Source organism: Passer domesticus, chromosome 1, assembly GCF_036417665.1.
Source record: "Passer domesticus isolate bPasDom1 chromosome 1, bPasDom1.hap1, whole genome shotgun sequence".
In the NCBI taxonomy this organism is placed as follows: Eukaryota; Metazoa; Chordata; class Aves; order Passeriformes; family Passeridae; genus Passer; species Passer domesticus.
In genome coordinates this window covers 16381502-16409040 of record NC_087474.1, presented here as the reverse complement: position 1 = coordinate 16409040, position 27539 = coordinate 16381502, and the positions used below count along the sequence as shown (strand labels likewise).

Below are 27539 nucleotides of genomic sequence, written 5' to 3'. Positions count from 1 at the left end.
GTGCGGGGTGTGAGGTGTGGGGTGCGGGGTGTGGGGTGTGAGGTGTGGGGTGCGGGGTGTGAGGTGTGGGGTGCGGGGTGCGGGGTGTGGGGTGTGAGGTGTGGGGTGCGGGGTGTGAAGTGCGGGGTGTGAGGTGTGGGGTGCGGGGTGCGGGGTGTGAGGTGTGGGGTGCGGGGTGTGGGGTGTGAGGTGTGGGGTGCGGGGTGCGGGGTGTGAGGTGCGGGGTGTGGGGTGTGAGGTGTGGGGTGCGGGGTGTGAGGTGCGGGGTGTGAGGTGCGGGGTGCGGGGTGTGAGGTGCGAGTTGGGGTGTGGGATGAGGACTGCGGGATGTGGAGTGCAGGGTGCGGGATGCAGGATGAGCGGTGCGGAATGCAGGATGGGCGGTGCGGGATGTGGGATGCAGAGTGCGGGATGCAGGTTGAGGGATGCAGGATGGGCGGTGCGGGATGCGGGATGGAAGCTGTGTGGGTATAGGTAGGGTCGGAATGGTGCAAATGTTTGGGCAGGGCTGGCCAAGGGGCCTGGCCTGGGTTAATGATAATACTAAGCTGGTGTGGTTTAAACTGCCATTTTAACTGTACTCCAGGGAAGATTTTCTTGTACTCCAGGGAAGAAAAAGAAATTTCCAACATTTCAGTAATCATACTTTCCATCCTCGCTGTCTTCTGGAGTTGCTGCTCCTTCCCACCCCCATGCACATGCTGGGGCAGGCTGTGCCTTCCTGGTGTTCCCAGCCCATGCCCATGTTGCCTATGCTCTGTGCACTTGGAGATGAACAGATCAGGTACAGGAACAGTGCAGCTCTGTCACTCCCTTCCAATTACGTTAAAATTATTATTAATAGTTTACTTTCACTGCCTCACAGATGAGAAGGAGCTCGTTTTTTTTCTTGGCTTACTTTGATTATTTACGTTCCCATATATGAAGTTCAGATTTGGACTTGCTCCATCCTTTTTGTATTCTGTCTTTTGTGGAAAATGGTAGCCCACTGCCCACTCTGGATAAAAATAGAGCTTTTTACTTTCTTCAAATTAAAAGTTGGTTGTAATTTCTAGTATCAATCTGTCAAATACACAGCTGGTGGAATTCTGCCATTCATATACTAGAAAATATTAAAGGAAGAAAAAGTTGTTTTTAGGGGAGACCTAGGCATAGTGAAATATTCTTAGTGATACCTGAGGGGCTCCCACCAACCAAGTAGGAAACATTTCAGGTTGGAACACTGCTATTCTAGAATGTGGTCATTGACTTTTCTGGTCACAACAGATGGATCCAGGGAGCAGTTATGGGTATGTCTACACAGGGAGTTTGGTGTCTGATCTGGGCTAGTTTTCAGGAGCATCCTGAAAAATTAGAACTGATAGGACAATTCTTAGGAATCTGGTGTTAAGACTGCTTCTATAAATTAATCACTAATTAAAATCTGGTAAAGTACTAAAGCAGTTGAGGATTATCTTGTGATAAATGCTTTGTTTCTTGTATGAAGTCAAGGGTTTTTGATGAATTAAGGAACTATTCTTTAAAGAACTATTGCTACAACAGACAGCATGTCTGAAAGAACAAAAGAGAAGTTTTACAAAGTGTCAGAAGTCCAGAATATATCTGCCTCAAAGTGGTGCCTGTATATCAAGACTCATGTATACTGAGAAAAATAATTCCTGTTCACAGTACTGTAAAATAATAAGTAGTGAATCTGATAAACAGCATATGCAGACTTGTACAAACCTACATAAACCAAATAAAAATATTTTTGTAAAATGCTTAAGAGATTTTCCTAATGGACAAAAATCCCTAAATAGACTTGCATTTCAATTCCACGTCAACAGTTCATACAACTATTGAGAAAGTTTAATGTTTCATCTGATCTTTGGGTTAATTGCTCCTGATATGTATCCACACTTTCCAGGAATTTGAAGACTCTTCTTGTTTAGAAGAATGCCTGCTAAAGCCCATATTTGTCCTAAAACTAGCACAGTCAGAATCAGTTACCACCAAGTTGCCAATGAAGCTGCTGTTGTGTTTATGTCACAGTGCTGAACTCTGTGGATCTGAAGTTATTTAGATTACAGCTAGAAACTCAAATCAATTCTGCCACTGCCATATGAGGACTGTCTTCTTCTACCTTTGACTGTTTGGGTTACTATTATCAGAACTTTCTGTATTTTTAACCATATTCTTTATCAGGCTACTGCAATATGAGAGATTGTTCTGACTAACTACAAACAGAGGCTTAATGCTTTGAAAAGCATTAACATGAGCAGGATAAATTCCTCCAGCATTGTGCTGGAAAACTGAAGCAGGAGATGTTTGTTCTTCCCATCAAGACTGGATGAATGTGTTTGTCGAGTCTTTGTTTTGATGTTCTTATCTTCCAGCAATTTCACAGGGCTCACTTAAGAAGTGTAATGAAGTGTCATATCTTGCTAATAACAATAAATATGAGTAAGGAAATGAAAAACTAGATAAATTTAGCTGGGGTACACGTCAATAGTACTGCTGTCAGCAGCCACACGCCCAGCCCACAAAGCTGTTCTTCTCCATGGAAGATTTTTTCATAGGCACAAAAGGTTTTGTGCCTATGAAACATTTTGTTTAGTCTTTTTTGCAAATGACACAAATTCATGGTTCTGTGAACTCACAGAATTAGTAGAAACCAGAATTACTGAGGTTCTTTGTTCATAATAGAAATGAAGCTGCTAAGGATTTTGTTATGGAGGAGTGTATACTTACTGAATGTTAACTTTTACAGTATGAACTGGTATAGAATGAATGACTTTACAGTAGACTTTCAAAATGTATTTTAATTAGGGCCAAAATATGATTAGTGAATATTATAGATTTGGGGTTTAACTATGAAAAAGCGTGTAAACATTCTGAAGAATGTTCTTACTATCTTTGTTTAGCTGTTTGTTTATGAACTAAAAATAGGAGGGAAAAAATAAGCATTTCTAGATATACAACCAGGGGAAATGATCAAAGGCGGGAAGAACAAAGAAAATAAGAGTAGATAATACTAACAAGTAGGATTGGGTAGGTCTGGACACATAGCCAAGAGCCATAAAGGACCAGATGGAAGAAGTGACACACAGAGAAACAAAGCAGGGTTAAGACTGATACACAAATCCCGTGTGAATATATTTATGCTTTTGGCCTTTACACAACTTTATAATTTCAATTAGACATCTGTTCCTCTCTTACCATGTTACTGATAAAAGTAGGACATGCCCACCCTTTCACAGCTTTAATGTAAAGAAATACTGAAAAGAAAAGGTTGGGGGCAGGGATATACCAGGAAAGCAGTCCAAGGCAAATATTATTATGGAGTTACATATAAGCAACCTTTACAACTGCATTATGTATTCTGCTTCCAAGAAGCTATAACAAACATTTGACAACTCAGTTTAATATGTAAACACCAAAACTAGACAAGAAAAGCATGAAAATCCAGAATATTTCAAGAGGTATGGCTTACCTAGGCAGAAGCTTGCCAATTAGAGGATGAAGTAAGAGCTCTTTTTCTCGTTCTGCCTGTTGCTGCAGTTGTTATGTGAACAGCAGAACTGTAAACAATCTTATCAAGCATAAACCTGCATTTCTTAGTGGTTGCAAGGTAAGCTACAACACAAACACACACCCAATTGTGGCAGAGAAAGACATTTTTGGGTAAAATGGTTACTGAAGAGATTATTAAAAGCAAAAGTCTAGCATATGTACAGTACTTTAGGGCATGTTGGAAGCAATTCTAAATTGTTTGCATATCCAGTTTTAATATATTCCAGAATTTTGAGTCCTTGTGTATTACCTGAGGCAGTGACCCAGTCCACAGGGTGGCTGCTGGAGACCCTGAGCACAGCAGAACATGTCTGGCAGACAGTATTCCAGACATCTGGGAGAACAAGAAGCAGGATTTCAAACCATTCCCCTACAGTAATGAACACAGGGAGGCCATAGGAAATACTGCCCCATGAGCAGGGCTAGGGAGCATCCTGTGATGAGCAGCAGAAGAGATGCACATTGTTCTCTGTGACTCCTATACTAGAGCAGGTGACAGAGTGGCACTGCAGGCTGGAATCTGGCTCCTGTCTACTTCAGCAGAATTACCATCAGTCTAGAGGAATTGGAAAGTTTAACTTTGAAGCAGTTGCAGCAAAGATCTACAAGGGAAGCTTGGTCACAGTTAACCTGTACTGAATCTGACTGACTTAGGCTTTGAAAATTAACTGGAGTAACTTTTATATCAAAAAAATGGCTAAAAGCTGCCATTCAAGATGTTAGTCTATTTTTTTGAATATTTATAACCTTCAAATCACTGTTAGGCACTGTTTGACAGAACGCTGGGCTTTGACTTATTTGGTCTATGATAAACATCTTTAATACAAAACTACATTTTTGTTTGTTATTAATCTCACTGTGCCAAACCAGAGCAGCGAGAGCTTTGCTTTGCAATTTCCTGGCTCCTGAAGATACCCTTCCTGCTTTTCAGGTTCATGTTATTAATATAAAGTCCTTATAGCTGAAAGAAATGCAAACAGAAATTTCCTCTTGTCCTTCAATTCTGGAATAAACTTTATATTCTTTATAATATTATGGAAATATTTACCCTAACCAGCTATTTAGAGGTATTGACATTTGAATGATAAAGCACTATTTTCAAGGAATGCTGCTCACATCATATCCTATGACAAATTCATCATGAGTGACCATGAAAACTAGTCAGGGAGTTGTAACTATGTAGTGGGTCACACCCAATGTAATGAATTCAACTGTTAGAGTTTTCTTTTTAAAGGAGGTTGTTCACTTGGATTCATCCCTCTTTCTAACTTATTTTTTCTTAATTAAAACAAATCTAGGAAGGTCTGCCAGACAAAAGAATTCAGAGTGTCTTGAACAACTAAACAAGTAACAGTTTAAGGGCTTTTTTTCCCCACAGAATAGCTCAGTTATCTTTGCTATAATTTTGTATACTTCACAGCTTGCCTAGAATAGACAGTGCAGTAACAAAAGTGTATTGAAAAACAGAGTCTGGCCCTGAGAGTTCTCCTGTAGCATAGGACAGTGCTTGTTCATGGCTGGACAGCCTCTGTACTCTGTTGCAGCACAGAATGACCCACAACCCAAGGGTGATGAAATGCTGGATTTGGACCATTTACTAATTTTATTGTTTGTGCAAAAGACAATTCCTCCTGATAAAACAACAAAATGTGGTTGTTTCTCTCTTGTGCAGTGCTTGGGGCCACATGTTGAACACTACTGGAGATTTTCCTCCAAAGAGAGAATTACTACATTGCTTCCACAGCTTGAATATGGACCTCAAAGCAACATGAGGTCCTTTAAAATGGACCTCAAAGAACAGTTCTAGAGGCACTTGTCCATTTTTACAGCAGCTCTTGAAATTAGAGGATTTGAATCACCTGAATTTTCCACATGGGGTCTCTCACCTACCAAGATTAAATTCACCATTAATTTTAGTAATTTTGAATAATGAATAGCTTTTAAACTATTCCATAGTGCTCAAATCATAGTTCTAAATTTAGGCACACATATCCCGTATTTAAAAGAGAAGGGCTCAAATTGCATGTCAGAAATCCCAAAAATGAGAAATGCAGTATTAATGGCTACCAGTGAAAAAGCCAGGTATAAGTCATTTACCATTGCATTTCAAAAACATGCTATGACAAAGACATGAATAAATCATATTGCTCCAGGGAATACATTAAGTGCTTTAAATCTCATTTCTCTTCCTTCAACTCCTACTTTCCAGTTGCTGAAACAAATGAAACGAGGGTTCTTGGAAAACAGGTCCTTTTAGTAAACAACAAGAATCTTATTGCATGGTCTTCATGCCCAGATGATCATATTTATTATTACTGTTATTATAAGCACACAAGAGCTCTACTAACAGACAAAATTGTGTCAAGACACCAAGCAAAGAGAGAAAAACATGACCTATATGACAGATAGCTTAACAATCTAAGACAAGAAACAACAGGCTACAGTGCCAGGGGAGTTCAAGGAAACTGCACAAGTTCACAAGATTAACCCTTGTTTCAGCTCACCAGCAGCTCAGCTCTTGTTAAATTTTTTGGTGAGCACCACTGCAAAGGACACTTGAGGAAAGATTTGAATACAAAATTATTCCAGTGTTTGCATGTTTCTGTGAATTTCTTCATGCTGTGGAGTCAATGTAGAGGCTGGCATGGCATAATGAATTAACACCACAGGCTGGTACTGTGACTGAACAGAAGTTCACTCTCCTAGCAGCATCAACAAGACCAGCATACAGCTACTATTTGGCTATGTCTGCCTGTCTACAACTATTTGTGGAGGTACAGTCTATAAAAAAATTGTGTTTCATAACTTGCTGCAATATAAGTCACATTTATATCAGCACCCTTTAAACAGTAAAGAAAAAACCACAAGAAATAACTCATGCTACATTCCTACCATAATGCCACTGCTTAGCCTGGAAGGTGAACTGTGAATTTACTTGTATTTTATTTACATAACTTTGCATGACAGGAAGGAGCAGGAGGAAGATAGAGATAGCATGAAAAACCCTGCAATCTAGGCATTTATGGGGTCAAGTGTAAATCACTACCTTGTATGGCCACTCATGGAAGGAATGGCCATTCCTCCTCGGCTTAGTCATGCTCAATACACACCTGGATCCTGGGGTGGACAATGCTGCAGGGCTCAGCAGCTGCCTTCCTTGACTGTGGGAAATGTCAGATGGCCTTAATAACAGGGTTTGCCACCTGTTTCTCCTCTAATTATTCATTAATATTATAAGCATCCTAAAGTTGAGGATGAAAGTGTGAACTAGGGCTAGCATTTATCTAGAATCTTATTAATCTGCATATATTTGAAATTTTCTTATCTGAAAGATGTCTGCCTTTATTAAGTCTGAAATTGTTAGATACATTGTGTTGCCTGAAATGTATGCCAATGAAAGGACCAGACTTTAGCTTTGTAGCAGAGCCATGACAGCAGCAGTTTGCAGTACCAATTTTCCACAAAAATATACAAGGGGTCAGAACGTGCCCTCCCACAAAAAAACCTACCTACAGAGACAATGGAAAATTAATTTAGTGGTGAATTTATCCCATTTTTCCCACTGAATGTTGTGAGGGGAATGAGGTTACCTCTCTAGGTTTTGAAGAACTGTCCCAGACTTAGTCTCCAGGAATGCATAGAGCCCAAAAAGCCACCATGCTCCAAGATCAGCCACATGGAGCCCACATGCTCCTGTCAGAGCTGTTTGCTCGAGGCAATCAGGAACTCCCTCGGTTGTGATGATGCCATATCTGATCCCTTCCTTCCTGAATATAAATAGTTTCATTCTCAAGAAAAGCCATTGAGATATTCATCATAATTTCACGTTGCTATTTTTAAAAAATAGATACACAGCTTTGTCATGCACAACTTCCAACAGGAAATATTTTCAGTTTGTGGGAACATAACTCTTACTGACCAATAGATTATTCATGCCCCATTTTTTATGTTTTATTATGGTTATCCAATTTAATATGGACAATTTAAAATTACCAATTTTATAATTATGAAGTACTGAAGCAGTTTGGTTATAGTCTTTGTTATTTCATTGATTATTAGTAACTGACTAGTGAATTTAAAGGATGTTTCAACTGGTAATGCCACTTTTTAGCCTGTGGACAAATTTGTTTCTGTTAATATTTAATAGCTTTTATGAGGGAACAAGTCTTTGAGAACAACTGAGTTTATTAATTTTTTTCATTTTGTTATACCAATGGTACATATTAGTTGATTCACAAACATTACATTTTCAATTACTGGCATTTCCTGAACATATAAATACAGAGTTACATTCTTTGAATTCTGGAAATTTCTTTTGTCAAATTTCCCAGAAAGAGCTAAAGGGTAAGAACATTATCCTTCTGCATGCATTTTCAATGATTTTCATTATATTTTTTTTTCATAATCAGAGGTGTAGGCAGGTCCCATGGAATACACACCAAAAGCCTCTCCACAGGGTACAGCCTCTCCTTAGGGTGACAGAAGCAATTCACATGTCTCATGAGGGGAACATGCAGCAGATCTACTGCAAACAGCTATATGAGGCTCAGGAGAAAAATGCCACAGCATTGTTGAAGGACACAGTCCAGCTACAGAGGGACACTGGCTTTTGTCTCTTCCTCTTCTGTTAAGCAGGAATACTTTTTGCATCCCTTCCCATTCACTTCCTAATTTCCCAATAATGTATTAACATACTTCTGACAATGTTAAAAACCAGTCCTTTATACTGGTGAATGATGAATGTTTCTAAGCGTGGCCTAGCTGTTCATCCCAATTTTTGGGATAGGCCACCATCTATTTTGCATTTCCATAAAGTTAGCACTGATGATAAATGCAAGAACCAAATACTGATCTTAACCTAAATCAGCCCGTCTGCAAATAAATAAAGGCTGAGAGGGAAGCAGTGGCAATGCATGCTTTTTTGGAGTCAAATCCTTTTTAAATTTTTTTTTTTTATTTCAAACCATTATAAACAGCCTTTTCTGATTACACTGAATTTCTTAAGAGGGGCATCAGGTACTTCACTAAAAGATAATGTCACATATCATTAAGTGCTAACAATTAAGTGTAGTTTTGTTAAAATACACAGTGTGTCATTCTTTTGAGTAAGAAATATATTAAATCCACATTTTACAAATCTGCAGCTTTCTTCCAGCTTATATCCTTCAAAAATAAACATGATTGCTTAACAATAAGTTACAAATAAGAAAATATGCATTCCTGCTCACCCACGTGTTCCTGGTATATGTCATAGAAAAATATAACATGCACAAGAAACAGAACCTGGAATCACTGTGAAGTCTTCAAAGCCATTCCCTGACAAATTTAGAAAAGGAACTCAATGTATGGGAAAATTTGGGTTTTCATACTTAATTTCAAATTTTTTACTTTATCCTTTGCTGGTGTCAGATATAAGGATGTCACAACAGCTGCCGGTGGTAGTGATTGACACCATACAGAAAAAGCTTTGATCTGAAAGGCTGGAAAATGTATTTTCTAATCTGAACAATACCTACGATTCTATGAAGCAAAGGATAAGCAGCAGGAAAAAAACCCATTTCTTCCTTCTATGCAAACAATTGTGAGACAGTGTGCTGATATAATTTTTGTCTAAATCTTGACTCAGATGCTTGTATGTTGCTTTCATTCTAACAGTACACACATAATTCCAGCCAAACACATTTTCCTAATTTAACTGTAGATTTACTATAGTATTATGGAATTATGTACTTGTAAAAACACGTGTGGTGTCTGTATTGTGTGAAGTCTGCACTATTACAGGTTTCCATATTAAAAATTGGTTTTGGTAACAAAAAATAAGTACACAAAAATATACAGAACCCAAGCTGTTTAGAAATACAATTACTCAAGCTTTTAAGTAAAGCACATCTCTTTAATATATAGTCCAGAAGCCATTCCATCCTGAAGTTATATTTACCAACCCGTCTTCAGCAGCCAATTATTTCCCTTTGTTTTGGCTAGGCAAGGAAACGTACTCCAAACATATGAAACAGTGTTTTGTATGCTTTCTGTATGATGTTTATAGAAATCTCAGTAGTTAATAAAAATTACAAAGAATAATAAATTAAATTAATTATTCATACTCAAAGTTTAGTTAAGCAATTTATTTCAAAATGTTTGGGGAATTGTACAGATAAGAGTTATATGTAACAACTTTTCTAAGTTGCTACATACTTAGTTGAATATTTTCTTCTAAATAGTTGACAGTAGCATCTTCTGAGAAGTTAGAGAGGCACTTCTTGGAGAAGAGGGGACAGAGAAAAAGGAGGAAAGAGGCAGTATCTGAACAACAGTCCTTACACATTTGCAATGTAGACAGTTTTGTGCTTCTCAATTGCTGCTATGTCATGCTCCAGTTGTTTCAGCTTTAATTCCAGCTCTTCTTTATGCATCCTCTTGTACATGGTGTCTGTTACTATTGGAAGACCCTGATATGCATGATTTATTTCTTCCCAGTTCTTTTTCAGTGCCTGGTGCCATTACATGAAAAGGAAATACATGAGAAAAAGTAAGAACAATATGTACATAAACTACTTGGTTTTTTAGCTATATAACATTTGCTAAGTGTCACTGCAATGTCAAAATAAGTACAAGATAACTACATTAATAATGTATAATCATCTTAACTGGACCTAATAAACTAAATCCTTAAGAGTTATGATACTTGGAACTCCAGCCATATTCAGCAAAATTCAGCAAAGTTTCAGGCCATCTCACCATCAGCTTAATTTTCTGTAATCAAGACTTTGTTCAGACCAAACTGATTCCACAACACTTTACCTTCTATAAACTACTTTGAAAAAATACTGAATAATTGCATTCCCCTTCTAATCTACATTTACAGTAACAATTATGGGCAATTTATTTATCATTTGGACTAAAAACCTTAACTGTCACTGACCCTATCAATAATAATTTTAATAAATACTACATCTCTTGAATGCTGCTGTGCAAAGAACCACCTTTCTAGATAAAGCAAACAATATCCTCCATATATAAAACTTTGAGACTAAAATTCTACATTAAAAAATTAAAAATGCTATAATCAAAACTTTTTCATGAACCTGTTAAATCAGAGGCACAGACACCAGAGACAACACTTTTATCCACCAATACACACTAAAAGGAACCAGATAGTGGTAGAAATATAAAATTTACAACCTGTCTTTATATCCTTCTTATAATTAATGCAATCATCACTCTTACTTTCTCTCCTCAAAAGTATAATCAAAATCTACACATTCTATCCCCATGTATGTGAGGATTTAGTAGACTTTATTCAGTGCATCAAATGTCCCCATGAAAACTATATGGGTGAACTTAATAATCACAACTAACGAGGAACTGAGAGAGCAATCAGTAAATAACACGCCTATTGGTGAGAAAACAGTTCTCAAAAATGTTTATGGCTCTCAGTTCTGTCACCTTAGAGGATATCACAAAGTATCTTCAAAAATAAAGCAGTGAAATTACTCTCTTGGGAGCCAAAGCTTTCAGCTCTCCTCCATAACTAAAACGGGATTCAACTGGCACACTGATTTTATGGCACACTGTGATTTCCAACCTCATGTCCTCCATTATCATTAAACACTTTTCACACAGTCTGGCTAACTGATGAACATACTGAAGTTAAATTTAGAGGGTTTATTTTTATACATATTTAGCTTTGAAGACTGTTGATTCTATTTCAGAACTCAAGGGCTCTTGTGCTTAAAAACTTGTCTTTTGTTGACTGTATAAATTGATTAACAGAAAAAAAAATAACTCTCCTGCCAACACTAAGAAAAATCTAATCTTTATTATGAACTAATATTTTAACAATTCAAACCAGTGTATTTATTGCATAGCAATTCATACTTTTGCATATTCATATTAAGCATCTAAGTGTTTCTTATAAAGCTCATTACAACAATCTTCATATACAAATATATACATAAGCTTAAAAACCTTACTGCTACATGTGAAACTTAGAGCAACAAGGATATTTACCTACTGTCTGGTAAGTATACTTGTTTTTGCTATCCAAGACTGTAAAGTACTCTGATAAGTTTCATAGTCTACCAGGCATCAGGTACAGTTTACAAATATATAGGCATAAAAATAAATCTCATATTTTCAAAAACTTTCATAAAAGAGTAATTCACAGATTATTTAAACAATCCTTATTTGTGTACATGAGTAAGAACTGGCTTGGAAATAATTGAAAACAATGAATTTTAGAATATTAGAGCATCCATCAAAATTGCTCTATCCCTATAAAGTGGAGAGATCAAAAGCAGATCATGACTATATAAAAATCTCCATCACAGCTCCTCCAACAATGTAATATGCTGACCACTATTCCTACTGCTAGATCACAAACTGAATATCCAGCTCTATATATGGAATTCTAATACAAGCTGGATCACTGAGAAGTATGTACTGCATTTATCAACATTCTCTTTTATTCTCATAAAATCCCAACCAAAGTAAGCACAACGAAGAGTTCAAAAAATGTTGGCACAAATTTCTTCCCTTTATTTTTGTAAGGTCATGAGGCTTGATTTTGGTCTCAGGCATCTACTGCCACGTATTCTTTCAAATCAGATAGTGCACATGTGTTCACTAGCAATGTCAATTATTTTAAAGGACAGAAATTCCCAAATGTCTACAGCTGAGCCCTGGGTAGAAGCCACATACCCTGGGGACACTAATTCCTCCTGACAATATAACTGTATAAGTAAGCCCATGGAAGTGTAAATGTTTTTGAAAAAAAAATTAAAATAAATACTGAGTTAATAAAAACAATCTAAAAAAATTAAAAATTAAAAAAATATTTCAGTGCATTCCTCTATTTGGAAAATATAAAACATCATTTTAATAAAACTAAATGCAGAATGGTGAGCAGCTGGACTCACATGCCTTTTTTGCATATTTATTTTTGCTGCATAGTTAACTTGTTGGACCATCAGCTTGTCCCATGCCTTTCTCACCATAAAAATATCTCAATCTTCTTCAAAACAGCATGATGTTTTGTTCTTTATATTGCTGTCAGTGCAATACCCTCATCTCTCTCCCATACTCCTTCCTAGCTTCTACTGCTTGTTGTATATGCAAAAGACCATTGTGCTGGACATTTCAGATCTTGCCAATTAACCAGTTTGTCTTTCAGGCAAGAGAGTTAGACACAGTTTTCTCTCTAGATATTTTTTTTGTGGGCATTCAGCATATTTGAGCTGTCCATCTATTTATTAATTTGTTTCAGGTGGATGCTAAGAGCAAGTTATTAAGGGACAGACTGATATACAGATATCACAGTCATGTAAGCTTCATTTTCACAGGAAATTTGTCTAAAAAGTGGTCAAGAAAAATTCTAGTTCTAGGTCAGGATATACTTTTAAGAAATCTCTTTTATGCTCTACTTCTTTTATGGTATTAATTCTCTTTAAAAAGTCTTGTGCAATAAAAACTGTATGAAAGACAGTATACAGAACAACTTGAAAGAATACAAAATTTTCAGTCATAGTTCTATGCCTACATTGCAGATTAATTCTAGGGGGGGGGTTTGCCACATTTTAAAGCAAGTCATTATCTTTTAATCAGTGAGGTCACAATGTGAAGACAGACACTGCCAATAAAAGGAGAAATATTCTGCATTAGGAAAAAATTGTATTTCTCCATTAATAAGTGTCACTAAATCCATTTTGGGATTTTCTGGTCTTTGAAGTTTCACTGAAATTTGAAGTCATTAATGTGAATAAGGACCAAACAGAATTGAAAACAATTAAAACTGTAACTAGATCAGTTCCTTTCAGTTGTATACAACTGTTCTACAGCTCCATCTAGTGAAAAAGTAACCAACTAATTTGTTTCACTTAAAAAACCAAAAAAGTATACTTTCATTATTTATATGGACTTACATTACTGTACTTAATTTTTGGACATGATACTAATTCAAAATATGCACCTTCAGAACATTTGTCCTTTCTTCTTCAGATAGAGCTTTCATGGCTTTCTTCTTCAGTTGCTCCAAAATACTGGCCTGGTATTCTTCCTCCTCTCTCTTCATTTCTTCATTTCTCTGTATCACATATTTTGGTAAAACACCATAGTTCTATAAGGAGAAGAAAGAAGTTCCTTATATGTGCTTTTAAGAAGGAAACAAAGAGATACGTGTCATTCATCCATACATTTGCAAAAATTGCTTGAAATAATAATTTGTGCTACTGAGCACTAAAGTCCTAAATCACCATGTTCTTAAAAGTGTCAAACGTGATTATCTTTTTAGCGTGAGAAAAACAATTCCCTTCAATTTATTTTCACAACCTCAACAGAATCCAGAAACCAAAATGTCTATTTATAAGAACTGCTGGTTGAGCAAGGAGTTTGAAACCTGTTCATGACAGTGACCTCTTTTACATTTTTATACAGTGTCAGCTTCTATGATTGGAAACATTCCTGAGAGAATGTCTTTGAAAGGTCTTCCTGTATCCTGATTTTTGCTGAACATTGCAACATACAAGAACACATACATGAAAATTGGACTAGTTAAGAAGGATAAACTATTCCATACTGATGTTTTTCAGTGAGGGAAAAAATAACTTCTGAATATCCCAGACATTCTTGGGAAAACACACCTATTTTACCTCAACCTTTGTAAAATGAAGCTCCTCTAGCCAAAAGATATCAGCGTCTACCTTCTTTCTACTAAATGCAAAATTATTCACTAATCTTTTAGTGTCAGGTAGCACCATGACTAGCATGGTTTATGTACATGTTTAGCCGTGGAAAAGTACTGCAAGGGCTTCAGGTTCTTTTTGGCATCTTCTCTGTCACAAGTCATGTCTTATGTCATCTCTTAATGCTCTGTCATGGGCTACATGTTTAGATAAGCCAGACTCTTGATAGATCTTATTTTGCTGGGTAGGGGATGGAGTGTTCCTGTGCACAGAGGAGGTTGTATTTAAAAGCATGTCAGCTCTCCCAAGGTCTTTGCTTTCCAGAGCTGTCTCACATGGGGTCCTACTGACCAGTTATCCCCAATAAGCTGCTGTTTGCTCTGCTGAGCAGTCAGTACCCTACCACCTGGCTCCCTGAACAGGAGGGGGTCTCCAACTGCTACATGGTCTGTGCCACCCAGACCACAACTGATTATCACACCCCTGAGCAATTCTTCCTGGTTTGTAAGCAGCAGAACCCAAAGACTATGACCATTGATTGCCTCATCCACCATCTGTGAAGAAAGATTTTGCTGACATGCTTTAGGAAACTTTTCTGATTGCTTTCATGCCATTGTGTTATCCTTTCAGCAATCAAGGAGAGCAGTCTTCCATAAGAAGCTGCATTATGATCTGAAGATTTCCTCAAGTTGCTTAAAGAGATTTTCATCCAGCACCTCACCTTACTGGGTGCTCCATAACAAACACACTTGGCCTTTCCTCTGATTCTGACCCAACAGGCTCAACCAGCCCCTTGCCAGTTTCATAGAAGAACTCCATATATTTGAACAGCTCCTTCATTCAAAGAGCAACCCTCCTTCTCTTGTTCCCTGCCTGTCTTTTCTAAGCAGCAAACATTCATTCATCACAGAATTCCATGTCTCCCCTTTTAACTCTCCCTGCCTTCCCAATGCAAGACATATGCCATTGCTTTAGAACAATCATTCTGCAATTTTTTTTGGCCGACAGCATAAGCAAATGAAAACCGAGCAAAGGCAAGGCACAAATCTAGTGCCAGTGATTTTTTTTCTCGATGAATTCAAGAGGTCCAACACAAACAGCCATGGTTTCTATGCAATAGTGAAACTAAAATAGGCATTACGAATAGTGTTTCCAATATAATTTAATAAAACATACCTTTTTTTTAATGTATTTTGGATAAAGTCCTGAAGGTTCAAGGAGATATTTATCTCCCTGTCTTGTATCAACACAAAAATGTCGAGGCTTTTTAGGCTCCCCTGTCATAACAGCAAGTGCATTTTTATTTATAAAATTCTTTTTAATGTGAGTAACTGGGTGGTATGTCCTGGGTGGCACTGACAATGGAAGCAATTTTTTACCATCCTCTTCATTTTTTTCTGTGAATAGAGCATGTAAACATTCTCAGCAACAAATGTGAAGAGATTTACAATTTCATATTATTACACTTTTCAAAAGGAAAGAAACTATGTACAGAATTAAATAAAAATAGAACCCAACATAAGTACAATGAAAGAACTTCCTGTCAATGAACTGTGAGGTATGTTTGTTTGGCCTAACAGAAGTTTCATAACCTAGGAAATACTGTGGTGTTTCAGATGGGTTTTCCTTATTTGTCACTCATTTTCTCTTAACTGCAGTAGTACAGGATTTTTTTCAACTGTAATCATAACTAATTTTAGTAGAGGTGCTCGTTGTGAGAGCCCTTGGGCAATAATGGTCCTGTCCAGTCTCACCTGGTGCACCCACCCCACCCCCTTGGGCTCACAGCCCCATTTCACCTGTCAATACCTGGATGAGCTGTCTCAGCCATGTCTGCCCCTAGTCCTGTTCCTGTATGGAATCAGTGGAGGGACCTGGCCTGTAACCTGATTTTGCCTGATGGCCAGTGGGACACTGACAGGACAGACTTTCCTCACCAGCCCGCTCTGCTGGCCTGCCTGACGTGGTGGGACTGCACTCTCTTGGTGAGGTCTTTGCCCAGTCCCCATGGTGGTGGCCCTCAATGTCTGACTCATCTCTCCCTAAGGAAGAGTCCTGCTCTTGCTGCTCCCTAATCCTTATAAACACCTTCTCATAATCCTTTCTCCAGAGAATATAGACTCTCTTCCATTTGAGTGTAATCTTTTCTCCAAGGCACCAACAGAAATTCAGTAGTATCCTGAGTAGTCTCACTTATAGTAAGCAATTAAGAATAATTATTTCCCATCATATTTCCTACTAGACATAACTCTAATTCATTATCATTACCAGAAATAATGATCCAAGTCATCTGAGTTCATGTTCTTCTTTGGCAGTAAATAAGTGTAATGTCACAAGTGACAGAGCTCATTCCTACAACAGCTGGGTCCTGATACTGCCCCCACAACAATACTGATACTGATTCCAACAGCAGGGGTCCTGATACTGACCCCACAAACCAGTACTTCTGTTTTTACACCCCGATAGCTGGCCATAACGTAGTACTGTAGGACATGAAGATGTAACTCTCTGCTCTAAAAAATACATTATACTGCATAAATTTCCTGTCTACACTTACTTGGTGCTACCTTGGGTTCCTTGGAATGTTTCTGCAGAAAATCATTTGGAGATGGCACGGCAACTTTTGCTGGCCCAATAGTTTTCCACTGAGATTTATTTTTCTCTGCTTCATGTTTCACGAGTTGTTTAAGTCTGGATATATACCTTAGAGGTTAAAAAATATCCATAAAGACGTTAAGGGTCAGAAAAAGATTCAAAATAGTTATTCAAAGAATATACTCTTTTGCAGTAGCTCATGGTAAAAGCCTAATCTGTTTTTGTTTTGTACTCTCTCCCAAATAAAGACCATCATTCACACAGCCTCCATGCTAAGGCTAAATCTAGTAGTGCACTGCCAAATAAGCTTTCTGGTTCTGAAGTTAGCTTGCTTCTTCCTTCTGTTCTTGTGTCTCTGAGGTCAGGATTATCATACTTCGGGAAATAAATACCAAATATATATGCTGAAAACAGACATTCTGAAATCCAACAAAACCTAAATTTTGTAAATAAACATGAGTATTGCTTACATGAACTCCTTATGGTACATGGTGTGATTCTTGGGATGTCCTGTGCAGGGCCAGGAGTTGGACTCAAGGATCCTGATGGCCCCCTTCCAACTCAGCATTATCTATGAATCTATGATTTATGCTCAAGAAAATATGTCAAATGCAGTCAAGAATTGTACAGGATGTCCTTGATCATCAGGGTTTTTTATTACTGTCCACTGTATCACTGTCTCAATGTTCCAGTTGAACCATCTGTTACAGACATTTATGAGAGATGAGCTGGGTGACCACTCTGAAACAGCACAGCACACTGCAGATTCCTTATATTACACAGACAGGAGCTGTGATCCTGGACAGTGGTGATCAGTGGTGGGTTTGGCACTGAAACAGCTGATGTGAAAATCAGTAAGGGCTCAGACATGAAAAGCTGTGTGAACATGCTATGCACACACTGCTGTTTTGGTCTAATGTTGCATATAGCATGATAACTTCTGCTTTAATCTAAATCTCCAAAAGAAGCCAAGTGCTGATCATTAGCATTGGCAACATCATGCCTCTATCTGAAGGATTGAGCTGTCACAGATGTTTGCCTGAGGAAGCAGAACTCTCTGCTCTTGAAGCAAAGGCTCCCTCACTGTACTTTTATAATCTGCCCATCTTTAGAAAACATGTCATATTAATTTATGGTAGACAAAAGCTTATAAAAAACTGTGCTTCTTTTACAGAAAAAAAAAGTTTTTATGAAAAAAAAAAAACGTCATGTTTTTAAGTAAGGATAAAAAAGAATGAAAGAGATTACATGTAGTGCAACCCATTCTACGGAAATACTGAAATAGGAAGAAAGAAACCATGTAATCCTGGGCCACTGAACATGTATCACAGTAGCAACACTGACAAAAGCTCTTGTCCATGAGCTGCAAATGTCCAATAAATGTATTTGTACCTGATCATAACATTAGAACATGTCAGAGGACTTCATTAAAATTGTGGACTACTTCTTTTGTCTTTTGGAGATTTGGTCTCCAAAATCAGAGAGGGTTATCTGCATAAGATCATATGTAGTTCCTGAAATACTTCTAATTATAAGGAACTAGGGTTTTTTTTTTTTTTTCCTTCTGTTAAATTCACGGCAAAAACAGCAATAGACATTGCACAAACCCGCCAAAATGAAAAATAATAGTATTCCTCACCATTTTCTACAAGTGGCATCATGAGCATGTGGGAGAGAAAGGCACTGGCTTTATGCAAATTTTGACCTACTGGGGTTCACAGTCTTGGAATGAGAAAATGCACGAGAACACAGTGAGTTTCTTACATACTGGACTGAGGTGAAAACATTCCTTTGGACAAAGAGAGGGGGGATCTCTTATCTTTCCAGTGACTTTCCAGACCAAGAAAGTGGCTCAATATCGCAGGGCCCAAGAGGGTTGCAAGGAAAAAACCATGGTTAGGACCAACATCAGAATCTAATCTGCTCATCATTTAGCAAGGAAAAAAGAGATAATATATCTGTAAGAAGAGAGAAGATGACACCTATTCCTTAGGTGTCAACTTGGGATATCAAAGTTGGGGAAAATGAGGATGTTTGCTGTGGTTTCATGAGCAGTACCAGTCAGTTGAGAGAGAAATGTATATGATTTCATTTGGAAAAAAAAACCCCATATAACAAAGGAGACTTTGTATGCATTAGTTAAAACTGATCAAATCATGCTATTAACCAGGTTCAATAGGTCTGTTATCAGCTGAATATTTGTCACATTGTGAACCTAAGCTGCAAGTGTGGTGACAACAGAAGTCAATGAGATCAGAAGGGGATTAGGTCAGATTATATCTAAACCAAGGAATCTGTTGCCTAAACTGAACCTAATGGTCATGGAGTATCCAAATCTCTGAACGGTATTAAGTCAGGAATGGATTTAGCCTGCATGCCTCACCATATTGTCCTTTCACCTTCCTCTGTCTTCAAAAGTATCTGTCCAAAACTATATCCATTCACAAACAAAATTTAAAGATCTACTTTTACATGGGAAAGACTCAGAAATAGGAATCTCTGAATCCTTTTACCTGAAACAGGATAACTATCTTTGTTCTAATGAGTGTCACTGATACATCTACTTGTTTTTAAGCTATTGAGTTACAACCTACCCTTTCACTAAAGACGCTAAGTGTAACAGCCTTTTATATAAATAGGGACTTGAAAAAAACAACACATCTGCATAACTCTTGGCAAAAGGCCTTCTCTTATATTTTTAAGGCAAGAGGTAAGAAAGGGAAGCAAAAGAAACAATGTCAGAGGATACACCTGAAACACAGAAAGTATGGAACTGGAAAGCCCACCTTTTCCGCTGCTCACTGAGCTGCTGTGCAAATAACAAAGACATCATGTAATTCCTGTGCACAGGAGTGCTTTGTAAATTATGAGCTAACAAGATGTCACTGAAGACACCAAACTTATTCATCACTTCTTGGAGCAGACTGTAAACCCTCAGATCACAGAATCAATTAGGGTGGAAAAGACATTGAATTACCAAGTCCAACACCATCTTGTCAACATGACAACACCCAGTACTTCCTTACACACCTCCAGGGACAGGGATTCCAGCACCTTCCCGGGCAGCCCACTCCAGTACCTAATCACCCATTCTCGTGAAGAATCTCTTGCTAATGTCCAATCTAACCCTGCCCTGGTGCAGCTGAGGCCATCTCCTCTTGTCCGGTCGCTAACTGCCTAGGAAAAAAGACCAACCCCAGCTGGCTGCACCCTGATTTCAGGCAGTTATAGAGAGCGATAAAATCACCCCTGAGCCTCCTCCTCTCCAGGCTGAGCACCCCCAGCTCCCTCAGCTGCTCCTCATCGGACTCGTGCTCCAGACCCTTCCCCATGCTCGCTTCCCTTCTCTGGACACACCAGCACCTCAATGCCCCTCCTGATGTCAGTGACTCCTTAGCAGCAGGAGTAACTATGTTTGTTTGGGTTTTTTTAAACCTGTTCCCGGCTAGATGCATTGCCTTGCCGGAACCAGCCCGCCTCGCCTGCAGGCAGCTCCGTTAAACCCACGTACCCTTCAGATTTGGCGGGCTGCTTCGGCCGGGGCGGGGGCTCGCAGCCGCCCTCCCGGGCACTCGGCGTGGCCATGCTGCCGCCGCGGGAGCCCGGCCACCGGGAAGCGCTCGCCTGCTGGCGGGGCTCTGGACGCGGGGCACCCACCCCGCTGGGGGCTCGCACCGGGGAGCGCCGCGGGGCTCGGGGCACCCACCCCGCTGGGGGCTCGCACCGGGGAGCGCCGCGGGGCTCGGGGCAGGCCGGCGGCTGCCGCCGGTTACCGGGGAAACCGCCGGGGCAACGGCGCCACGAGGGGCGGGGCCTGCGCGGCCACCGGCTCCAGCGCCGGGCGCGCAACGGCCGCGCAGGCGCAGCTGCCGCCGGTACGGCGCGGGGGGAGGCGGGGCGCGCCGGGCCGTTGGAGTGCGCGTGCGCGGCACCTGTGGCAGCGGTCCCCGCCCCCGCCGGTACGTGCGCGCGCCGCGCTGAGGGCGCCGGGGGGCGGGGGTGGGACCCAGCGGGGACACGGGGACGGGACGGGACGGGACAGGACGGGACAGGGCAGGACAGGGCGAGCGGGGGTGGCAGCCCGCAGCAGTGCCGGCCGGCCGGCCGGGTGGGTGCGGTCCGTCCGGCTCCCTCCCTCCTCCCATCCGCGCTTTGACTCCTTCAGGGAGCCGCTGCAGGAGCTCGGTGCGGGGGCTGGTCTCGTGTCTCTGCAATTAGCAAGGCCCAGTTTTCATTAGAGCACCTGTCACCGGCAGTGTTGTTAAAATTGGGGGTCACGGCTAAAGATACATCGGTGCTGTCCACGTCCGTGTCGAGCTGAATAGCCAAAGCAAAATGTTACTGGAGGTATGGGTGTAAGCTGTGCTGCCACAACCCCACCCTTTTGGCATGGAGTTGTATCTAAAGTGGGGTGGGTGGATCGTTTAACTGTTCTACCGTTGAAGCTTTGCCAGTGGAGAAAAAATAATTTCAAATAAATGGGTTGTTTTCAATGCTTGCAGCCTTCTACGTACATGTACTTTATGTGAGTGCAAAACTCAAATTGATTTTAAACAATACCTATGGCCCAAATTCACAAGGCAGCCCAGATGTTACACCCATTATCTGAGCAATGCACACCAACTGACTGCAGCTCAGAGTTGCCCTGTAGTGGAGCGGGGCATGGCAGGCAGGACTCTCTGCTTGGTGTGGTTTTCATTCCCTTAGTTCACACACGCAATGCTTGAAGTGATTCTTACATTAAAGAAATAAAGTCACTAAAATATACTGGGTTTGGGTTTATTTACTCCTGAATATTACTTTTCTACATAATGCAAGTTTAGTATGGAGATCTCTTTCTGTCCCTAAAAAGAAAATATACCTATTTATGTATGCACTAGAGTGGTTACTATTGCAGTACACTTTTAGAGCAATACTGGATATTACAGTTACTCTTTTCAGTTTGTTTTTTCCTTTTAGTAAGTGTTTATAAAGGTTTTTAAAACCCTTTTTTGATTAAACATTTATAAAACTATATTGCATCTACACAGGATGATCCCCTTATACTTTACAAGGATTGAGGAAAAAACCTGGATAGCATTATATGCCCATCTTTACTCTGATCTATGCCTTGTAATTACAGCATATCCTCCAGGTCACAGCACTCGCTGCAAACACAGAGATTTACTGTTCACAAACTCAACTTCCCGTGGAAGTGAGCAAATGCTCTTCCCCCTGCCCCCCTCACAGTTTTAGGGAGATTTTGAGAGTCTTTCCCCTTTTGCTCTAAACGTCGCAGACAAATCATGTGCTCTAGTTAGTGCTGATATTGATGTTTATTTCTCTAAGTAAACAAAGCACAATGTTGGGAGTTTCTTACTTTGTTGGAAATCCATCCTTCTTAGTTACTTTTTTGTTAGAGTCCTCATGCTTTCTCTCTGTCTCTTTTTTCCTCCTCTTTCCATCCCCAAATTACATTCAATACAATTCCAGTATAGGAGTTCTTCAAAAATCCCTTGCTTGGTTTCCATCCCTTCAGGAAGAGATTTGAATGCAACTCATCCAGCCTTGCTGTTGCACAAGACTGTGAGTTTTCTGCATATTTAAGTGGGTCTTGCATTTTTTTAGAAAGAAAGGATTAAAGATAATCAAAGTTTTCTGGGGAGGTGGGACAAATGCATATTTTGGTAGCATTTTGATTACAAGAAGGTAATCAAGGTAATTGTTACTTATAAATGTGTAGTTAAAAACAAATCTTCTAGAAGAAAAACAAATTGTTTTTTAATTCCTATAAGCAATATTATTTGCAAACAGTATTGTAATGTAAGGCTTGGATGACTTTTTTTACCTTGAGGACATGGACCTTTTGAAGTTGGGTCTGTCAGTGGAAACAAGCTGGAACTAAGCAGGAGAGGGGAATCTGAAAAATGCCTCCTTGGCAGTGATGAAGTTATAGCTGGATTTATGTTTAAACTCTTGTTCTAAATTTTATATCCTTGAGGGCTTTTCCTTAGATATTTTCTGAAGGACCAGTTACTGTTTGTTTTTTTTTGTTTTCTTTCTGAAGCAGTTAAGTGGATTGTCAAGTTGTCTTGGAAAAAACCCCACGATAACTCATCAGAAGATGTTTCACGTTTTTCAATATCAGCCTTTAAGACTAATAACCCAGAACAGTCTTTCTAGCATGTGTTTAAAACTCATGCTTTCAAGACCTGTTGCATTTGCACAGATATGGAAGTCATGGTTCTCAAGTCATTCTCTTCTTGGAAAGAAAAATATTATCCTGATGGGACCTCCAGGTGCTGGGAAAACAACGACTGGGAGAATAGTGGGCCAGAAACTGGATTGTCCTGTCATAGACATAGATGATGATGTTCTTGAAACAACCTGGAATATGAGCGTGTCAGAAAAACTGCAGGCCGTTGGTTACGAGGAATTTCTAGAGGAGGAAGGAAAAGCCCTGTTGAACTTCTCAGCATCTGGAAGTGTAATTTCTCTTAGTGGGTCCAATCCAATGCATGCTGCTGGCATGCAGCACATAAAGAAAAATGGAATAGTTGTGTATCTGGATGTGCCCACAACAGTCATTATGAGCAGGCTGAAATCAAAGCAGATGGATCGTATCGCGGGCCTGTCTCCTGGTATTTCTCTCAAAGACATCCTTCAGTTCAGGAAGCAGTTCTACAAAAGGTGGTTCGACATCCGTGTTCTTTGTGGCGGGGATGTTGCAGCAGAGGTTGTAGCACAAAAGGTACTTGATGCTGTGAAGAGATACCAAGACTCAGAAGTGGAAACTTTCATTTCAACGAGGTCTACTAGGTCTGGAAGGAGCACGGAAGAAGACTCTCATAAAATGTATTTCAGTGATGTTGTTATTCAGGGCTTAGCCCCTGATGGAGGACTCTTTGTTCCTGAGAGAAGACTTCCAAAATTCACTGCTGAAGAATGGCAAGGTCTGATAGAAGCAACTTACGTTGAAAGAGCCCAGGTGATACTAGAAAGATGCATACATCCTGCTGATATTCCTGCTTCTAAGCTGGCAGAAATTATTGAAACTGCTTATGGAGAAAACTTTAGTTGTTCTAAAGTTGCCCCACTTAGGCATCTGGCAGGCAATCAGTTCCTTCTTGAGTTATTTCATGGACCAACAGCATCATTTAAAGATTTTGCATTACAGTTGATGCCACATTTATTTGCCTACTGCATTCCCAGAAGCTGCAATTACTTGATTCTGGTAGCTACTTCAGGAGACACAGGGAGTGCTGTTTTAGATGGCTTTAGTCGTCTCCATGACACTGACAAACAGAGAATTGCTCTGGTGAATTTTTTTCCTGAGGATGGAGTAAGCCCAATTCAAAAATCACAAATGATTGGCTGTCAGAAGGAAAATGCTTGGTCAGTGGGTGTCAAATCAGATTTTGATTTTTGCCAGACAGCTATAAAGCAAATCTTTACTAATTCTGATTTTACTGGCTTTCTTACAGTAGAATATGGAACAGCTTTAGCTGCAGCAAATTCCATAAACTGGGCACGACTTCTTCCTCAGATAGTTTATCATGCCTCTGCATACCTTGATCTCGTTCATCAAGGTATTATTTCTTTTGGAAGCCCTGTAGATATTTGCATTCCTACGGGAAACTTTGGCAACATGTTAGCTGCTTTCTATGCTAAAATGATGGGAATTCCTATTAGGAAATTTATTTGTGCTTCCAATGAAAACAATGTTTTGACTGAATTCATAAGAACAGGTGTTTATGATTTGAGGGGAAGAAAATTAATTTCCAGTTTTTCACCAGCAGTAGATATTTTGAAGTCCTCCAATCTTGAGCGATACTTACACCTGATTGCTAATGAAGATGGACAATTGGTGACACAATTATTTAATCAGCTGGAAAATCCGGGCCACTTCCAGCTGCAGAAAGATCTACTTGGAAAGCTTCAGCAGGACTTAGTGGCTGGCTGGTGCTCTGATGAGGACTGTCTGGCTGCCATTCACTCTGTGTACAGTACTACAGGATATATTTTGGATACACACACAGCTGTTGCTAAAGTAGTTGCAGATCGATTACAAGATAGAACTTGCCCAATTATTATTTCATCTACAGCTCATTATTCTAAGTTTGCACCTGCTATCTTGAGGGCCTTGAGGATTGCAGAAATAAATCAGAATCCATTAAGTCAGCTTCACTTGCTGAGTTCTTACAGCGCTCTGCCTCCAATCCACTGGGGCCTATTAGAGGCTCTGAAAAAGACAGGAAATGGGGATCACCAGGTCTGTGCTGCTGATATGAATGTGCTGATGTCCCATATAGAAACCTTAATTCAAAATCATTTTATGAAAGTTTTTTGAGCAACTGGTCCATGTCCACAATTGCAATACCTTCTTAACAAGCTGCATGCTTTACTAAAGCCATCATTCATCTGGCCTGTGTCCAGTCCACAGCATATCTCACAGTTTTATATTCAGTTGTCAAGCTTTCAACAGTATTTGTAAGTAACATGTGTGAGATTTCTAGTGGCAGTGAAAGGTTGTGAATCTAGAGTGTAAAAAACTGGAATACCACTTTGCAAATCGTACACAGCAGAGATGCCAGCATTGCTGGTTCTCCTTGGCAGTGCTGTCTCCTTCACAAGCCTGAAGCATCCTCAGCAGAAGGGGACATAATGAAGTCTGACCTTTCTGGAACTAATAGTTCTGGTTTTGTTGCAACAGTGATGTGAACCTTTGGTCAGTGGATGTTTAATTAAACTTTAACTCATTTCACTTAGGGCACTGAAACATAATAATATAATGGTGTTCATATGTTACTAATGAGGGTTGATTTCACTACAAAATTAAAATATCCTTGTATTGTTAATCCTTGAACCATTGAATTTTGTGATATATTACCTTCTTGTATAATGTTTTTTATGTATTGTGTTGCCAGTGTCTAAGTATAAAAATCTGGTAATTTTGTTTTTAACACCTTTTTTTCACAAATCTTTTCCTGTGTAAAATAGAATACCTATTTCAATATTTTTAATATATTTGAGGTGTGGCTTTTCTTCCAGTGTCTTGTAGTCTCTTTCCTACATGTTTTTTATTTGAACTTTCAACTTTAAAATCCTTTTTTAGTACTATAGAAGAATCTGATAGTGGTAACAGCTGTCTTTTTAAATAAGAAACAGACTTCATTTATTTAGATATATTTTTTGTATTATGTTTTATCTTTGAGATCATATTGCTTTTCATGTTCTAATTACTTATGTTTTCATATTTTTTCTTAAGTTAATTTCCTTGACGTTCTATTCTATTCAAGTTTTGCATGAATTAATGTAAGAAAGAAGCTTCCCAAATTACTTGGCATCTCATCAAGGAAAGTGAAGGATGAATTCCAGTCTGATAGCATCAGAAGTGTTCATTATGTAACCCAAAATACATCTGTGTGGTTTTGCTAATGACAGGCTCTTTGCTGGTTTTTTTTCTGAAGAAAAATTAGACTGGATTGTCCTAGGAGATCATGTGGTTATGGACAAATGTATTCTACTAATTGAAGATTATATTTCACAAGTACATAAACTACATTTCATACTATGAGAAATGGTAAAATGATGTATTGAAAGGTTTGAGTGGCATGCAGTTAGAGTTAAAGAGCTGAGTCTTCAGATGTAAGGACATACAGCTACAGGAAGTTGTGTTTCCCACTAAGATTCAATTTACCTGGTAATTGATAACATTTTTTTGCTTCTTCAGTAGGCAACATTTCCTACATGTCAAGATTCATTTGAGGCTTTGAACTGTTGTATCTGATAGCTTCCTCTGTGTGCCTGCTTGTACTTTTTGCCACACTAGAAGTGAACAAGACACCATCTAGCAAACTATTTTAAAGAATTGTAATTTCTTCCAGTAAAAGTCCCAAGCATGATGTGCCTTTGCCACAGTGAATATGTACACAGTATCATTAAATGTAGCTGAGAACATGGGTGTGACACAGTAGCTTTCTAGATTCCCCCGTGCTTAGATACTTTTTTAGGACCTTTCTAGTTCTTTGCTCAAACCTTAGTCACTATTTCTGCAACTTTTTGTTTTTATGGAATTGTGAACAGATCAGGTTGGATTTGACCTGAAAACATCATCTGGGCCAACATTTTGTCAAGAAATGGAGCCTAGATGAAATTATCTAGCACCCTCTCTGGTTATGTCCTAAAAACTTCCAGCAGTGGAGACCCTTCCACATCCCTGGGGATATTGTTCCAGTGATTGAGTGTTCTCACTGTAAAAATGTCTTTCTTATACCAAAATGAACATTCTCCTGATGCAGCCTTCTCCTCTTCCCCCTTGTCATCTCCATATGGCTCCTTGTAAAGAGACAGCCTTCAATCTTTTCCTAACCACCACTGAAGTATTGGACAGCTGTGCTGAAGTGCCCCCTGAACCTCCTGTAGTATGAAAAGATCTGACTCATTCAATGTCCTCATAGAGCAGGGGAATTTTGATCATTTTCCAAATACGACCTGGGAAAGACCATGATTGTATAATTTTTAAAAATCCAAGTCCCGTAAGAAAAGGTTACATAAAGATATTGCCAAGAAAGAAGCACTGCTTCTATCAGTGATAAGTCTTGTATTTCTTTATGTTTCAATCTGATTCTTACGGTAATTCCAAGTGGAAAAAAACCTTAATGCTTTCTCTGGATAAGCTCAGTACAAAACCAGAATTCTAAATCTTGAAAATAAAAACTCAAAATGAAACAA

At 39.2% G+C, this 27539-nt stretch overlaps 2 protein-coding genes and 1 long non-coding RNA gene across 19 annotated transcripts in view; 2 read left to right on the top strand and 1 right to left on the bottom strand.

The window, feature by feature from the left end:
* Positions 1-9916, top strand: part of LOC135293615 (uncharacterized) — an 80022-nt gene extending 70106 nt beyond the window's left edge. For 4 of the 6 annotated variants that reach the window (XR_010355742.1, XR_010355738.1, XR_010355746.1 and 1 more), the window contains one exon: positions 609-9916. This is a non-coding gene — a long non-coding RNA (uncharacterized LOC135293615). The remainder of the gene's footprint in view (positions 1-608) is intronic. The other 2 variants (XR_010355751.1, XR_010355750.1) reach the window with 2 other exon arrangements.
* Positions 9663-20477, bottom strand: ENKUR (enkurin, TRPC channel interacting protein). Of its 3 annotated transcripts, none has more exons than XM_064408003.1 (5): positions 20338-20477; positions 16789-16934; positions 15408-15628; positions 13520-13666; positions 9663-10043 (listed from the first exon to the last, which is right to left on the bottom strand). In XM_064408003.1, exons 1-5 carry the CDS (start codon positions 20409-20411, stop codon positions 9870-9872), a joined length of 762 nt encoding a protein of 253 aa, XP_064264073.1. In that variant the 5' UTR covers positions 20412-20477; the 3' UTR covers positions 9663-9869. The 3 variants fall into 3 exon arrangements, with proteins under 3 accessions (XP_064264073.1, XP_064264070.1, XP_064264071.1); XM_064408000.1 differs by lacking the exon at positions 20338-20477 and adding an exon at positions 19613-19671; XM_064408001.1 differs by lacking the exon at positions 20338-20477 and adding an exon at positions 17297-17331.
* THNSL1 (threonine synthase like 1) lies at positions 20477-27539 on the top strand. 10 transcript variants are annotated; one of them, XM_064407974.1, is made up of 3 exons: positions 20477-20785; positions 22299-22391; positions 22876-27539. In XM_064407974.1, the coding sequence occupies exon 3, from the start codon at positions 22930-22932 to the stop codon at positions 25153-25155; it is 2226 nt and encodes a 741-aa protein (XP_064264044.1). In that variant the 5' UTR covers positions 20477-20785; positions 22299-22391; positions 22876-22929; the 3' UTR covers positions 25156-27539. The 10 variants fall into 10 exon arrangements, with proteins under 10 accessions (XP_064264044.1, XP_064264038.1, XP_064264063.1 ...); XM_064407968.1 differs by having other exon boundaries at positions 22873-27539; XM_064407993.1 differs by having other exon boundaries at positions 20721-20785; positions 22304-22391.